Genomic DNA, 17,029 nt, shown 5'->3' on the forward strand with positions numbered 1-17,029 from the left:
CAAAACTGCATCTGTTACCCAAACATGCATTCACTATATGGTCATAATATGACAACAATCACTTTAAATAAGGAATGCTACATGATTCTAGAGCTAATAAGCCTGTTGCATGACTGAAATGTAACAAGTCTAATATCCATTTTACAGCACAAACGTAATTATGAAACTAGCAAGTATATACTTGGTATGTAAAAATGCATCTGCGGTAGTGTCATTCAATGAAAAAGGGGTCAAGGATGCCAAGACAAAAGAGGAAGAACAACAACAACATAATCTACTCCCAAACAGATTATGCGGGATGACATACACTCATTTATTTTCTAATATTCAGTTTATACCAATTCAGGGTCACAGGGGAGCACAGACTAAATGGACAAAGTGAAACTTGTACTGAACAGGTCACCATTGCAGGATATGTGAATGCATGCATCTATGCATGCATACACACATCTACAGGCAATATGTGGGATTGCTAACTCTCCAACAGCAATCCTTTGGGATGTCTGAGGGAAATGCAGCACTTGGAGAAAACAATCATGGCAACAGGAAAGAAATGCAGCCTTCAGACAAAGTGTAACCCCAGATGAGAACTGAAATAAAAGAACCAATAACAATAAAGTAACACCAGTAATCACAGAGACACTGTGCCATTCTACAGGGTGAGCTGCAAAGTACAGTTGTGTACACTCACCATAAATGTAGATGTTAGAGTGTATTCACTGTTGCAGTGATCACACTTGGGTTATCTGCCTGCAGGTAGCCCTCAGTTGGCCCAAATACCAAAGACTTAATATTTCTCTGTCAGTTGCTGTCGCTCCAGGACTGACGTCAGGTCATCAGGGGTATAAAATCAGGCAGCAGACACCATTAAATCAGTTTTTCTTGCCCCAAATGTCAGTAGCCCCCCCCCCAAACTGGGAGCTAAGTTATGGTGGGGAAAACACCACCAGGAAAAAGTAAATACCAATACTCCTGAAAGGGGTAAGTAATAGGCACAGAGAGGAGAGAAAGAGGGGGAAACCAGGACTGCAACAGTGAATACACTCGAACATCTACATTTAAGTGTACACAACTGTACTAGTTCTTCGTGTTTCACTGTTGCAGTCATCACACACGGGTACATTCCCAAAGCTGAAGAAGGGTGGAGGCAGTCAAGAAGAGTTGGGGCTAGCTAGTATGTCTTGCAGGACTGCTGTAGCAAAACCCTCCCTGGATTTGGAAAAGATAGGCAGGTGGTAATGCTTAGTGAAGGTGTGTATGGAACTCCAGGTAGCAGCTTCCAGGATGTCCCTGGTAGGGACTCCCCTGAGGAATGCTGTAGAAGTAGACGTTGCCCTAGTGGAATGTGTTCTGACCCCCTGCGGGATTGGTTTCCCATGGTGTTTGTAGCAGAAATGGATGCAGTGTGCTATCCATTTGGAAATTGTTTGTTTAGAAATGGTCTTGCCCTCTGCCCCTGGTGCAAAGCTGACTAGTAACTAGTCAGATTTCCAGAAGGGCTTAGTCCTATCAAGGTAGAATCTGAGATGTCAGTGCATGTCCAAGGAGTGCAGGATCCTTTCCCCTTTATTTTGAGGATTAGGGAAGAAGGTGGCAAGTGGATAGATTGGTTGAGAGCCACACTGGATACCACTTTAGGCATAAAGGAAGGGTTAGTCCTGAGGAAAACCCTGTCAGCATGTAAAATAATGAAGGGTTCCACAGCCATTAGTGCTTGTAACTCAGACACTCTTCTAGCTGAAGTGATGGCCAGAAGCAAGGCTGTTTTCCAAGAGAGGAATTTTAAATCTGCTGACGCTGCAGGTTTAATGGTGGGAAGCGTGAGCTTTCCAGTACAAAGTTAAGGTCCCAAGCAGGGGTGGGTGCCCTCTTTGGCGGCCTTAAGTTGTTTGCCCCTCTCAGGAACTGTTTGATAAGAGGGTGAGAGAAGAGAGGTGGCTCAGTGTTGTAATGAGCTGAAATGGCAGAGGCATGGATCTTAATGGAGGAGAAGGATAGGCCTCTGTGGAGTAGATCTGCTAAGTAATCCAGGATTAGAAGCAGAGAGGGCAGGTTTGTGTCCTCTCCTTTAGATTGAATCCAGGAGCAGTACCTTTTCCATTAATCAGCATAGGATTTCCTCGTACTGGGTCTTCTGGCTTCAAGAATGACGCCCAGCACCTGCTTGCTTAGGCTGGTTACTGGAGGAGAATTCCCGGAATAAGCCAGGCTGCAAGATTTAGGGTTTGCAGTTGTGGATGCAAGATCTGCCCCCCCCCCCCCCCCCCGCTGAGACAGCAGGGTTGGGTTCTGTTGTAGGTGTCAGGGTGGCACCGATGACAGGCTGCGCAGGAGCGGGTACCAGTGCTGGCATGGCCAGTCTGGGGCAATCAAAATTGTCCTTGGTCTGTCCTGTGTTATCTTGAGCGATATTCTTGAGAGAAGGGGCAGAGGCAGAAAGGCATAGATTGAGAGATTTACCCACTGGAAGGATAAAGAATCCACTTTCCATGCTCTGCTGTGAGGAGTCCTGGTGCAGAATTTGCTGAGCTGGTGACTGCACTGGGAGACAAATAGATCCACCTCTGGGGTCCCCCATTTCTGAATCAGAAGGTTGAAGGTGCTGGGCTCTAACTGACACTTGTGTGGGTCTAGGAGATTTCTCCTTAAGTCGTCTGCCAGTGAGTTTTGTTTGCCTGGCAGGAATTGAGCTTGCAGATTGACCTACATGTCCAAGGCCATGTTCCACAGGGTCATGGTTAGTCTGCAGAGTGGATAAGAGTGTGTTTCCCCCTGCTTGTTGATGTACCATATAACTGTGGTGGTGTCTGTTTTTATTAGCAGGTGTCCTGATGAGAGTAGGGATCTGAAAGCTGTCAGAGTGTGCTGCACAGTTAGCATCTCCTTTTGGTTGATGTGCAGATGAATTTGACTTGGGCTCCAGCGGCCCTGAATGCAATTGCCGTCCATGTGTGCCCCCTCAGGCATAGTCTGATGCGTCTGTGGTTAGGGTCTGGGTGGCGAGGGCTTGAGTAAAGGGCAGTCCTTTGCTGTGGTTGCATGCTGCTGCCCATCAAAGAAACTCTGTCCTTAGACAGGGTATGATAGGAATGTTGGTTTCCAGGTCCTGAGAATGTTGGCACCAAAGACTTTTAAAGTGCCATTGAAGTTTCTTCATAAGCAGTCTGGCATATGGAATTAATAGGATGCATGAGGTCATGAACCCTAGGGCCTGCAGAATTTTCCTTGTAGATAGCTGGGTTCTGGTGGCCATTTGAGTAAAATAGTCTGTCAAATAGGCTTGTTTTTCTGGAGTGAGGAATGCCATCTAGGATGCTGTGTCCAAGCTTGCTCCCAGGAACACAATTTTTTGACTAGGGACAAGTTTTGATTTCTTTTCATTGATGGTGTACCCCAGGGAGGTTAGAAGGTTTTTTTTACAAATGCCAGGTGCTGGAACAGCATTTCCTGACTGACTGACTGCCTGAATCAGGCATTCATCCAAGTACAGGTAAATTTGGATATCTCTCTGTCTGCAGTACGCAATGGCTGGAGCCAGGCATTTTGTGAATTCTCTGGGAGCAGTGGATAAGCCAAAGGAAAGTGCAGAGAACTGATAATGCATAGATCCTGCCCTGAAGCGTAGATATTTCCTGCATGAGTCCCTTATAAGGATGTGCAAATAAGCTTCTTTTAAGTCTAGGGTGACTAACCAGGCATCCTTGGCTGGCATAGGTAGAAGCTGCTGCAGGGTGAGCATTTTGAATTTTGGTACCACCAGGAAGGTGTTGAGAATAGACAGATCTAGGATTGGGTGCCAAGTGCCCTCTTTTCTGGGTACCAGGAAGAGTCTGGAATAGAATCCTTGGCCTGTCTGCTCCGCAGGAACAGGTTGAATTGCCTTTATAGAGAACAGAGATTGAACTCGATTTTGTGTCTCTGCCCACTGGTTTGAAGGAAGGTCTGGGAACCCGTTTGGGGTTGGCAGTGAGTGGAAGTAAAATTTGTACCCCTTGGATACAATGTTGAGAACCCATCGGTCTTTGATCCAGTTTTTTGCATGAAAGGCAAGTTTTCCTCCTAGGGGAACAAGCAGTTGGGCAGAGGTGGGGAGTGGAGTTGAGAAGTCATTGGGAATTCTTTCCATAAGGGGGTGGCTTAGCACTCCCTGCTTTGGAGGTGGAGGCACTCCATTGCTTAGATCTCTGCATACCCTGAGACTGTTGTCTGGGTGGTCTGTTACCCCTGGGTCTGGTTTGAGTTGGCCTTGAGGGGGCTGGAAAGGACCAATGTTTCGAAGGGCAATGCCTACTGAATCTAGGAGGCTGTACTTGCAAGAATTCTGTAACTGTCTGCATAGATTTAACTTTTTCTTCCATCTTTTTAAGAACCTCTTCTGCTTTGGTGCCAAACAGACTGTCCTTGTGCAAAGGAGCATCTAATAACTTTGATTTGACATGGTCTGGCAAGGTCTGTTCCTTAAGCCAAGCATGCCTTCTCAGTACAGAACGAGTGACTGCTGCCCTGCAAGATGCTTCTAGGGGGTCAAAACCACACTGCAATGTGTGCTTGTTGACTTGCCTTGCAGAATGCTTAAGCTCTTGCAATTCTCTGTTTTCTGCACAGTCTGTAAAGGTTGCTATGTTTTCCTTAAGTTCCATAATATGTTGTTGGTACTTCAGCATGTGAAACTGACAATTCAGAGCCCTAATGGTGAGAGTTGCAGAGGTATATACTTTCTTACTCCATCTGTCCAAAGCTCTGGAATCCCTGTCCGAAGGAGTGGGATTCTTATCTGTAGTAGCTTTGATACCTTTAGGTCCCTGGCAAATGATCTCTGGATCAGCAGTAGGATTTTTGAAAAGGAATTTGTGAGAATCAGGTACTCTGTAGTACCTGTCTGGTTTCCTAGGAGCAGGGGGTAAAGTATCAGGGGTAAGGCTGGATTCCATAAAGACATCAACAACTTCCACGACTGGGGGTATTGCTAAAGGCCTATGTTATGGCAAATCTAGAAATTCTCTGAGTCTCTTTTGGGAATGAGGATAGTCTTGGCATTCCCAATGGAAATGCTCTCTTAAGGTATGTAAGGTTTCACCAAAAGAAAAATCCTCTGGAGGAGAGGCAGAGGGAATGGATTCCTCTGCATCAGAATCCTCATAAGCAGATAAGGGCACATCTTCATAATTAGATACCTCAGAGTCGTCGGACTCTTGGTCCGTTGAAGCTGCAGGGGACTGGTCTCTTTTTCTCTTAGCAGGAGAAGGCTGCCTTCCCCTAATCAGGATAATAAGGTCTTCTGCCATTTTAAGCATTTGATGTTGTGGCAAGGAAGCAGGTGCATGTGCTTTGGTCATCAGTTTTCTAGGCGTAGCGTACTCCTGGCCTTAGAAACTCGTCAGTTTTAGACAGAACTAAAGACGCGAAAGAGGTCGTCGGTTTGTGTTGCACATCGATAGTGCGAAGAACTTCCTCAGAAGCAGATGCCTGCTCAGCAGCTTCGAACCCATTCAAGGTAGAGACATCGCAGGTTCCATAGTCGAAGAAGAGTCTCGTGGCATACCGGACTCCGAACGGGTCTCATTAGAGGCCTGCGAATCCATAGAAACGGGCATCAGGGGCTGTGAAAGCTCCTCACTGAGTACTGGCAAACTGGCGACTAGCTTAACGGAAGCATTGTCGGCAGTTTTGGACCTGTGCGGTCTGTCTCTGTCTTTATCCTTATGTTTTTTTCGGAATATTGGTAGTTGGATGGCTTACCGAAGCCATTTCGGAATAAGGAGATCGAGAACGAAAGTATTTAGCGACAATAAGGGCCTGACGACGAATGGTTTGGATGTTGAACAAGGTACAAAACTGACAGCGAGGCATGTTGTGGTCTGGTCCTAAACAGGTGACACAGTAAGAATGAAAATCTCAGTGTGGTATTTGCTTTCCACAGGCAAGACAATTGTTAACTTTTTCTGACATCGGTTAGAGCAAGAAAAAAGGATCCCCAACAAGGTACTTAGCTTTAAAAGACTTCAGGATGATTCAATTTGTAAATGAAAAACTCAGGTAGCGGCCGACCAGCACTCATGCGAACTGCTTCTGCTTCAGGGTCCTTGGCAAGAAAGACTGATGTAATGGTGTCGGCTGCCTGTTTTTATACCCCTGACAACCTGACATCAGTCCTGGAGTGACAGCAACCGATGCAGAGAAATACTAAGTCTCTGGTATTTGGGCCAACTGAGGGCTACCTGCAGGCAGATAACCCAAGTGTGATGACTGCAACAGTGAAACACGAAGAACATCATCAAAATCATCATAAGATAAGGGGTATAAAGGGCAAATTGTTGTAAAAACATAATGGAAGGATGGGGGGTTCATTACCCAGAACATTACGAACATATCTGTAAGGTACATGATGTAAGGGAAAATAAAGTACATGATTCACAGACACCAAAGTGTGGCAGAAATCAATATAACCTATGCTGACATGAAAAATACTGAGGAGCTGCAACACATTAAATGAGATCTTACAATTAAGCAACTTAATTCTCTGCAGATAAGAGATAAAAAAATGTATTTAATAGACACAATAACCCTACTGAGCCAAAGGCCCATTCAAGCAGTAGAAAATCCTGTACAATACAAACTCTAGGACAGTTTTTTACAGGGCCAATAAACTTAAGCATCACACCTTTAGAATGAGGAACAAATTTACATGATCTGCAAAAAGTCTACAGAAACAGGAAAGGAGAAAGATGTCCTAAAAATGAGGCTGACAAATCTGCCCAGCACCAAAGGGATGGTAAGAGGACAGAATTCACCACAGAGTGCCTTATCAAAGGTTAAATGATGTAATGTAGACCCATACAACATACCATTGCAACCTGCCACTTGCAATCTTTTTCTTTTTTTTTAATGGTTACCAACATGTTAAATGCTCAAACTCCACTGCTGAGAAATCCTTGCGCATCTCTTTTTTAAACACATTTACCACAACCAAACTTAAACTTTCAAAATCCTCATCACCAACCTCCTCCCCTTTTTTCCACAACAGGTAGGGGTGTTGTGTCAGCTATCGCCATCTTTCTATTCAATGCAACTCTCCTGCCTTCTTTGACACTCCTGGCCAGATGTCACAGGTCTTCTCTCACACAATCCATCCACCTCTTTGCTGGATGCCCTTGTTTTCTCTTGCCTTCTTCCTGTATATCCCAAATTTTCTTCACCAGACTGTCTTCTCCTTTTCTGTACATGTGCCCAAACTACTGTAATCTGTTCTCTCTGAACTTTTCTGCAACTAGAGTTAACTTTGGCTTCTGCTCGTGTCTTAATTTTTCATCTGTCTCATAGTGTGCATCCTACCACCCATCTCAAGCACTTCATTTCTAACACCTCTAGCTTTTTCAACTGCTCTTTCACTGCCCAGGTTTCTGTACCATACAGTAATACTTTTTGCGCAACTGTCTTGTACACCTTAATTTTTCAACTTCTTTGTCATTCTTCTGACATACAACACACCTGACACTCTGTGCCAGTTGGCTGCAGCCTCTCTGATTCTACCTCTGACCTCCTCATTCAGGCTTTCTTTCTCAACCACCCCTCCCAGATACTTGAAGCTGTTAACCTTTTTCACTATTTTCCCCTCTATCTCAGTTCTCAGCTTCTTCGGATTTCCTCCATTCACTGCTATTACAACTGTCTTATCTCTACTCAGTTTCATGCCATGTGCCTTCAGTTTTGCATTCCATTTCCCTATCCTTTGCTGAATTTCTTGCTCAAAGTCTACCAATAATGCCATACTGTCTGCATAAAGTAACTTTGTTAATCTGTCCACTCCAACCTGCATGCTAATGTAGTCCTTCACCAGTATGAACAGCAATGGCCTCACTGCTGCACTCTGATGCACACCCACTCCCATTGGGAACCACTCTGTGACACCAAACATTGTTTGTACTCGAGTCATTGGGTCCTTGTACACAGCTTGCACTAATTCTACCAATGCTTCTGGAACGTTAAACCACCACAGGCCTGCCCAAATCAGCTTTCTTGGGACCATATCATATGCTTTATCCAGGTTTAGGTATACTCAGTTAGACTCTTTCCTCATCTCTGGCTTGTTCTCAACTATCTATCTTATTGTAAACATCGTGTCAATTGTGCTGCATCCTGATCTGAAGCCTAACTACTCATCTCCCACCTTATTTTCCCCATCTATCTGGGGCAGAATTAGAGATTTCCTTCATCATTTCCTCTGTAATCTGGTGAAATATGCCAGGTAGTTCATGAATGCAGGGCAAATTTCTCTGACATACACTCATTTCCCAAACCTGTCCAAAGCCCTAAATTCTGATGGCAGGGGGAGAAAGAGGCGCTCTAGTCAGCCAGTTCCTTTTTGGTGGCTGCAACAACCACCATGGCATCTCCAGGAACCCCTTTAGTCCAGTACTATCAGTGGGGGAGCTCAACATTTTTTCAGAGAGTTTGTGAACTGGTTCCACAGTCTGGTTCCTTCCATCCCCTGTGGGAAACAAGGTCTATAAGCTCATCGGGGGGGGGGGGTAATCCAAGACATAGCAAGTCCAGACCGAAGGCTTCCAAAAACACCATCTCCTCCTGGGAAAGGGTTTGGGAAGACCAACCACCTTTCTACTGAAGGATTTCTAGAATGTCTCCAAAATAGACGTCCTCAGGTGGAGATCTGGGGGACCCATCCCCATCATCAAAATTGGTGCCTTCCATAACAGATTCCTGTGGGGAATCTAAGTGCCTCCTCTTGCATGTCCTCTTCCAAGGGACCTCCCCAAAGGATACACTGGTGAGGTATCGGAAGAGGCAGGGGAGCTCCTGGGTGGGAAATGGATGGGAGCTCAATTGGGCTACCTGTTCCTGATGGGTAGGATGAGCAGACTCAGGCACAGGATCCATTGGGGTAGCAAGGGATGGATCTGATGGTGAAAGAGCGGAGGTTACTCTTGCATGAAAAGAAACCCTCTCCACCACTTCAAAGGCAGAAGAACCAGGACCAACCAAGGAAAAACCTCTTGAAGCAGACAATCTCAGGCCCTCCTCGACTCTCTGCTCCAAAGGAGGAGTCATAGCCGAGCTGTCGAGCTCCAAAGTGCAGACACGAAGCGACAGCTCCAAAAGCTTCTGACCTGAGGTCTGCCCCTCAGATCCAATGCCAACACTTTGGCTCCAAGAATGACTCAGCTCCAATGGCGTAGTAGCTGATTACACATCAGGGACGTCGGAGTGGAAGAAATAAGAAACTTGAGATCTGATGGTTCAACTCTAAGGATCCTTGGATCCAATGACTCAAACAGAAGGCCAGATTGGAGAAGGAGTAAAAAGTAGGCTTCAGGCTTTTGGACCCGATGGGAGATAAAGCCGGCAAGACCCTCATCTGGATCTCTGTCCTGAGGAACTTTCTCAACATCCTATCCAACTCTGCTTCAGAGAGACTTTTGGATGACTGTACAGTTGTGTAAAATCTTACCATAACTGTTGCAGTATTCATAACATTACAGATCCCCTGCCTACGGCAGCCCAGCATCCTGCCAGTACACCAAAGGTTGTTTTAAAGTATGCCATATGTCACATGTATGCTCCTCGCATGATGTAGGGTATAAAGGTGAAACCTTCACTTTTTCCAATAAAAATACACCATTCATCTTGGAAACAGATTCAAAAAAAGAAAATTCCTCCAACAGAGATTGGGCATATGCAGTTTCCACAGAATCAGAGTCCTGGACTTGGGAATCCATAGGAAAGAGAACTCTATCTCTACCAATGTTAGACTTTTCTGACTGACTAGCTTCAGGATTTTCTGTTTCACAATAGTACTCAGGTAAGGATTTTTGAATTCCAGGACCAATTACCTGCAATAAATTCCTGGTTATGTTAAAAATGTTACCTTTACATACTATAAATGTATCCTTAGATGAACAATTTCTAACCTTTTGTTTCTATTTCTATTTCCTAGATTAAGTTTCCCTGTAAGAAGCTAACTGGGGATGGTGGCTTTTTATCCCGGGCAAGAGGTTTCTTTCCCTGGTAACCCAAAGAAGAATCTCCCAGAGCATCGTCTAGACCCAAAAGGGAAGATGGTCTTCCCATGCCTTTATCAGACACTAGAAAAGATGCAGAGGAAACATATGCTATCATGACCCAGGTGTCAGAAGAGCAGCACAACAGGAACTTGGAAAGACCAGTGGAGGAGGTGAGGAACAATGAACGGCCACAACAGAATACCCCACAAGTGGCTGAGGCACTGACTGAACCTGCAGTAACTGCAAGGACTCACTTTTAGTCAAAAACATGTTATAATCTTAATCTTAAAAAGGGCAATGACTTCTCCTTGAAAGGATCCCCAAAGGAGACATACATGCCATAAATGAAGCTGTAGACCAACTGCTGCTCCTGAGAAGCTCCTCATTTGCTTCCTATGAGGCAGCAAGAGGATATGGAAGTCACTACTTCACTCTGACTGCTATTCCATCTGATTAGTGATGGCCAATCAGCAGCCAGAGGAAAGTTGTGGGAGGGAGACAAACCTGAAGCAAACTGCTTATATTGCTACTATTACTACTACTGTTATTATTACTTTATTGTCATAAAGTTGCAGAAAGTATTCTAAAAACTAAGCCAACATGGGAATGGAAAAAAGACATTTTGCCAATAGGGATAACTGCAAGTAGGGTTACAGAAAATAGTTAAGTGGGGGATGGAATTTACTGAAGAAAACTGGCTAAAGAACCAAGGTACTGGAAGCAAATAACTAGAGAGAAAAAAAAAGATAAAGTGGGATGAGACCAAGAAGTTGCTTGGATTGTAGGTTACAGAGAGCCTTCTCTACCAGGGATTGATATCACAGTACAGGCAAAAAAATTCCTGCTCGGGTAGAGTTTTTAGTTCTTTCCAGAACAGAAGCCGCTGATAAAAATGGGATAATTAGAAGGTATACAACATACTACATGGTAACTATAAGAATCACTCAGAGTAGGTTAGAAGAAATTTGTAAGAGACTGGAACAGCAATTTACAAAAGAACAATGGAAGGACATATGAATGGCTCCCAAGTATGCAACAAAGTCCAGAAGTTTTAGAATTTTTGTTTGGAAGTATTTACATAGGTATTTTTATACCCCAAGCAGACTTCAAAGATTTTTTTTCCTCAGGTAGACACCAAATGTTAGAGAAGTGATAGGAAAGAAATAGGTAACTGGGAACATGTTTTTGGGGAGTGTAATGAGTTACCAGACTTTAAAAATTCCTTACAGAATACTCTGCCAGAAATATTGGAGGAACAAATGGCTGTAACTAAGGAAATGATTGAGCTGGGGACACAGGATCTGAACTCTCTACCCACAGTAATGCCTTACTGAGTTTAATTCTGTTGGTTACCAAAAAGCAATTACTAGAAAAAGGAAATCGAAATGGAAATCGAAGTATAAACTGTACTTTAAGTACTGAATACTGTAAAATAGCTAAAAGAACTGGAAGGAAGATCTTTAGAAAAGTAAAGCAGCAAATTACATAAAAATAAAATACATTTCTGGGAACAATGCAAGCAGAATAATGTCCAGGAGGAAGAGTGAGGTTTAAAGGAAGGCAAGAGTTGGGCAATTTATGTAATGTTGGACCGATGATAGCTATAAAGAGAGAAAATGTGATGTATAACATATGTTGTAGTTGTATCTTTCAGCTTTTCCCGGTTAGGGGTAGCCACAGCGGAACTCCGGTCCTCTAATGATTGGCAGTAGATTTTTACGTACCAACTTGCAGGCCTGACACACAACCTTTAACGAAGGTACGCCCACTTACGCATGTCTCCATACAGAAGACGCTTTAGCTGATAATCAAACAGGACGTCTTACTGTGAGGCGACAACGCTACCTCAGCACCACCACCGCAGCTGTATAACATATAAAAATTAAAAATGTTGACATAGTTTGTTTTCTTTTCTTTTAGTGTATATGCTAATGTCTTAAATGAAAATTTAATGAAGATTGCTTAAAAAAAGAGTGGAGCAAAGCAGTACTCAAGAGATGAAATCTTGACATCCGTGTCGAGACCACATAATTAGCTGTTATGATCACACAGACCAAATGATAATGTATAAGCAGTTACAGGAAAAAAAGTGTAGGAGCACAGTGTTTTACACTTTTTTTGTAAAACTGTTATACACTTCTTTGCAACACTTTTTGTGGCAGGAAAGTGTAGAATACCTTTTAAAGTTTGGATGCTGTTCCAAGGTTGTTTCTATTATGCTCTAGTGTGAAACTAGAGCTTAACAGTGCTTTAGGGTGCTGGTGCATAACTGAGGGGCTCCATGCACTACATGCACATTCTATCCATTGCAATAGGTGCCTGCCTTTATCCTAAAGCCATTAAATGATACTGCTTATTTCTATACCAGACACTTAAGAGAACCAGACCAGGGTGTGTTGTCAAGCCTTACTGTGTTCTATATTCAAACGGAGTTTTTTTGAAGAAAAAAGGTATACTATAAGGCATGCTTACTTATACACTACAAGTAGCTCATCAGCAATAAAGCTAAATACTATACTAAGCGTGTCATGGACTATTTACATCACAATGAGAGTTCTGTGTTTATTTAACAGCATTTTAAATAAATGAAACATTACAGGCAGTGGTACTGTTTTTAATTCCAGATAACAGTTAATTTAGACGTCTGGAGTCCATTAGTACTGAAGTTATATTTTCCACGCCTGACAAGACTATATCAGACAATATGAAATGAAACTGTCATATAATCCATCTTTTGTTATGAGTGCATCACACAGTTAATGTCTGATTGTGTTGTAGCTGCAAAAGTTACTCCTGCTTGGTTTCAGCAACTGGTACAGTGAAGTCCACAGCACTGAAAGTTGTAATGTTTGTATATATTATCTCAGAAAAGTAGGCCACTGGATAGCTTCAGTGACTCACAATTAAATCAAGAATCTAGTCATTTAGACAGTCTGAAGACTGGATTTCACACATATAAACAGAACAAAACCAAAACACGTAACAAAAATTCTTCAGTCCCTTCTGGTAAGTTAAACGGATTCAAAATGTCACAATCACAAAGTTAAGGCTAACAAAGGGGCAGTTACATGAAGAAGTGTTTAAGTATTTTTCACACCATTAATGACAGACAACCCAAAAGCCTGAGTGACACCTAAGAAGAAGCCCTTATTCAAAAATTCTGACAAAGCAGAATTAATGTTGAACAATTATGTTTATCTCTGCAGAACAAAAGACAAACTGCAGTCATATTAAATAGCATGCAATGCCTAGCTTCAAGGCACAGTATGAGTATGGTGCATGCAAAGAAGAATGCTGGAAGGGGACAGTGAAAGAAAGATCCACACTGCAAGATAAGACCAGGTGCTATAAGAAATTGCACAATGTACATCTCTGATGAGTGCTGATCGAAATTTTGAGTCACATCACAGCAACTCATCAAAAGTCGAATGTTCGGTTCTTTTCAATATCTGCCTTTACCCCAAGATGCAGCAACCCTGGAGAAGTACATGCACAGGTTCTAGTTGTGGGAATGACTCCTCCATAAGGACAGTACAAAAAAAAAACACTTATGACAAGTCACAATTATTTGACTCAAACTGTATTCATTATATGGGAAAATCTTATTGTAGTTCTGCTACGGAACATGAAAAAAGCATTCTGCCCCCTGTATGCCTTGCACTCATGTGCTCAATGTGGGTGACTTCTTACTACCACCACACACCAAGCAATGATGGAGACTTTACGCTTGGTTGTCTGATGTTGTCAAGTTAGACATCGAGCTCTAGCAGTGGTGACACAGGTCATTGTACAATTAGACCTCAAGCAAAAAATGACAGCATCATTGTTGGCTCTGATACAGGATCTGATGAGTTCAGCCATACACTTGGTCATCCTACATGCCTATGGTATTGGCATGTTAGGTAGAGATGTAAAATGTTTAACACCACTGAAGTATGACTTCTTAAGCAGTTTTACCATAACATAAATATGTATGTATTTATTTTACACATACATTTATATATATATATATATATATATATATATATATATACATATATATATATATATATATATATATATATATACATATATATATATATACACACACACACACACACACACACACACATATATATATATATATATATATATATATATATATACACACACACACACACACACATATATATACACACACACACACAAATATATATATATATATATATATATATATATATATATATATATATATATATATTACACACACACACATATATGTATGTATATAGTGTGGGGGGTTTCAACTAGGTTCTTTTCTCAACAGTGACAAACACATTTTAGTACAAATAATACAGCAGCAAGTACATACCTTACATATGAATAGAGAGTGCTACACAGGGATTATTCAATAATTATACTTAGTACAGAGCAAGCAAAACTAACCTATCACAAACTATACAAAGATTACCCAGTACCATAAAAATGCATGCCACTTACTCTGTATGCCCTTGAAATACATTAACTGAATGAATTGAAGGGTCTCTGAAATCCCATAAGCGAAAAGTTGTGTCACGTGAAGAAGTTACTACAAGACGTTGAGTTGGATGTGTACAACAATGGGTTAACTCCTGGTCATGTCCTGTAAATGTACAATAAAAGCAAATTAAAAAAAAGAGAGATATACAAAAGTACATTGGAGCAAAGCTAATCGACATAACACTCGGCATGAAATAATAGCATCACTCTCACAACGTACACATTAGATGTGGAACTTGGCCACAGTTGGACGTCTGTCTTCTAGACTAGGTTCAAGTTTACTTCCCCTGCCCTACCTGATGTCATCTTCTGTTATTTTTAGGAAAGTGGGCCACCAACAAATGTGCCAGAACCCCAATCCTAGCCAAAAGGTGGTGGCCACAGAAAGTCTAAGCAAAAAGGGAAAAGGCATTAGCAAACATCAAGACTAGCCCAGTATGTCTAATGAAAAGACTGAACAAACTAGCTGAGTTTTCAAGATGTGAAATTTACTCATTTGAACAGTTAACATGCACAAAATTGCCATACAAAGGAAGTATCTGTAAGCTCCCTCTCTCTCCTTAAAAAAAAAAAAAAAAGTTAACATTTTGCCTAGAGATTCAACAGTAAATATGACATGTTCCTTCTTCACCTGCCTGTAGAAACCTAAGGATGGAAGTCTGCACTTGTTAGTAAGGAGGTCTTGCCAGTTGCTTTTTTGTAGACGAACACAGGATACAGTCCTAAAACAGGTCACCGCTCTCTCTTATATCCAGTAATAACTAACAATTCTAACATTATTTCCTCAATTTTGATTCATCCAACCACCTTTGGCGATCACTGCCCCCATCTCTTTTGAAATACATAAAATAGCACTAAAACTCATTTCATTTCGAAACAAACATTTTTGCTATGACAGCCTCATCCCCCTTTTTCATAAGGTTCCCTGTACTTAAATTTGATCTTAATCTGGCAGCTGAAAAATGACCAATACCCTCTTAAAACTAAAAAAAAAAAAGTTCTTTCTGAAAATTTCAAGACTCCACAAACAAAAGAAAAGCCAGTAGCTTACCAGAGAGTTAATGGCAAAACACATCCCCTGACTTGGAGAAACACTTCCCTCAGCTCCAGCACCTATCCTCTATTCTTCTTCAAGAAAATCAAAACTAAAAGCATTGTACCATTACTTAGGCATATTCCACTGGATGCCCCACTGGGTCTCATAATCCAATACCTTAGTTTCTATACCACTGTACACCACTGTACAGAATTTAGTAATCTTCCTCTCCTGCATAACTATAATCTATGTACTGCACAAAACAATGCCCAGCATTTGGAAAATGGCACTAAATATATATATATATTATCTCTGTCCCATATCAATTTTTCCACCCCTTAGTAAAATTCTCACAGTATAATGACCAAGACAAGTTGCTTCCTTGGACTTCCAAGATGGCTGCACGTTGAGTAAAGTACAGTTTTGTACCTACCATAAATGTAGATGTTCGAGTGCTCATACAGCTGCAGTCATTACAGATGGGGTTATCCTGCCGTCAGGTGGGTCCCTCGGAAAGTCTAGGTCCCAAGGGCGTTGTCGTCGCTTCTTTCCTGACGTCAGTGCTGCAGGCAAGCAAAGAGCACACGCCATCTTCTTCAGTTTTTCTTGCCCCAGATGTCAGGTGCCCCCAGAAGGAAGGCAAAACATAAACTTATGTAATCATGCAATATAGAATAATCAAAAAACAGTAGTTGCAAGCAAATACACCATAAAAGAATACCCCAAATAGGTTGTATGAGAAGGTGTTTGTCATAAGGCCTGTCCTAAGAGGGGATGGAGGGGGGGAAACCTGGACTGCAGCTGTATGAGCACTCGAACATCTACATTTATGGTAGGTACAAAACTGTACTATGTTCATCGTGCATACAGCTGCAGTCATTACAGATGGGAAGAATCCCAAAGCTAAGTACGGGTGGCAGGCACTAAGTGGAACTAGGAGGAGCACGGATGCCCTGCAAGACAGCTGTGGCAAATCCCGCTCTAGATTTAGAGTAAAGTGGAAGGTGATAGTGTTTGGAGAAAGTGTGCACTGAACTCCAAGTGGCTGCTTCCAAAATGTCCTTGGTAGGGAACCCCCCTGAGGAAAGCTGCAGAGGTAGCTGTGGCCCTTGTGGAGTAGGATCTGATGCTTGAAGGCACAGCTTTTCCATGAAATGAGTAACAAAAGCGTATGCAGTGGGCTATCCATTTTGAGATTGTCTGTTTGGAGATGGCCTTTCCTTGAGCACCTGTAGCATAGGACACAAAGAGTTGCTCGTATTTCCTGAATGGCTTTGTCCTGTCCAAGTAATAACGAAGTTGTCTGTGAATGTCCAAGGAATGCAGTAGTCTTTCCCCTTTGTTTTGTGGGTTAGGGTAAAAGGTAGGTAAGTGGATAGTCTGATTCAAGGCTACACTGGATACTACCTTTGGCATAAAGGTACTGTCCTGATGGAAAATGATGAAAGGTTGCACA

At 42.3% G+C, this 17,029-nt stretch overlaps 1 protein-coding gene across 1 annotated transcript in view; it reads right to left on the reverse strand.

Annotated features, from left to right (window-relative positions):
* WDR37 (WD repeat domain 37) overlaps positions 1–17,029 on the reverse strand; it is a 1,467,838-nt gene that overhangs the window by 187,908 nt on the left and 1,262,901 nt on the right. The window contains exon 14 of the mRNA XM_044064684.1: positions 14,499–14,640. Within this exon, the coding sequence (XP_043920619.1) occupies positions 14,499–14,640 (142 nt within the window). The remainder of the gene's footprint in view (positions 1–14,498; positions 14,641–17,029) is intronic.

This window comes from Protopterus annectens, chromosome 3.part0, assembly GCF_019279795.1.
Source record: "Protopterus annectens isolate FY-2018-M chromosome 3.part0, PAN1.0, whole genome shotgun sequence".
In the NCBI taxonomy this organism is placed as follows: Eukaryota; Metazoa; Chordata; order Ceratodontiformes; family Protopteridae; genus Protopterus; species Protopterus annectens.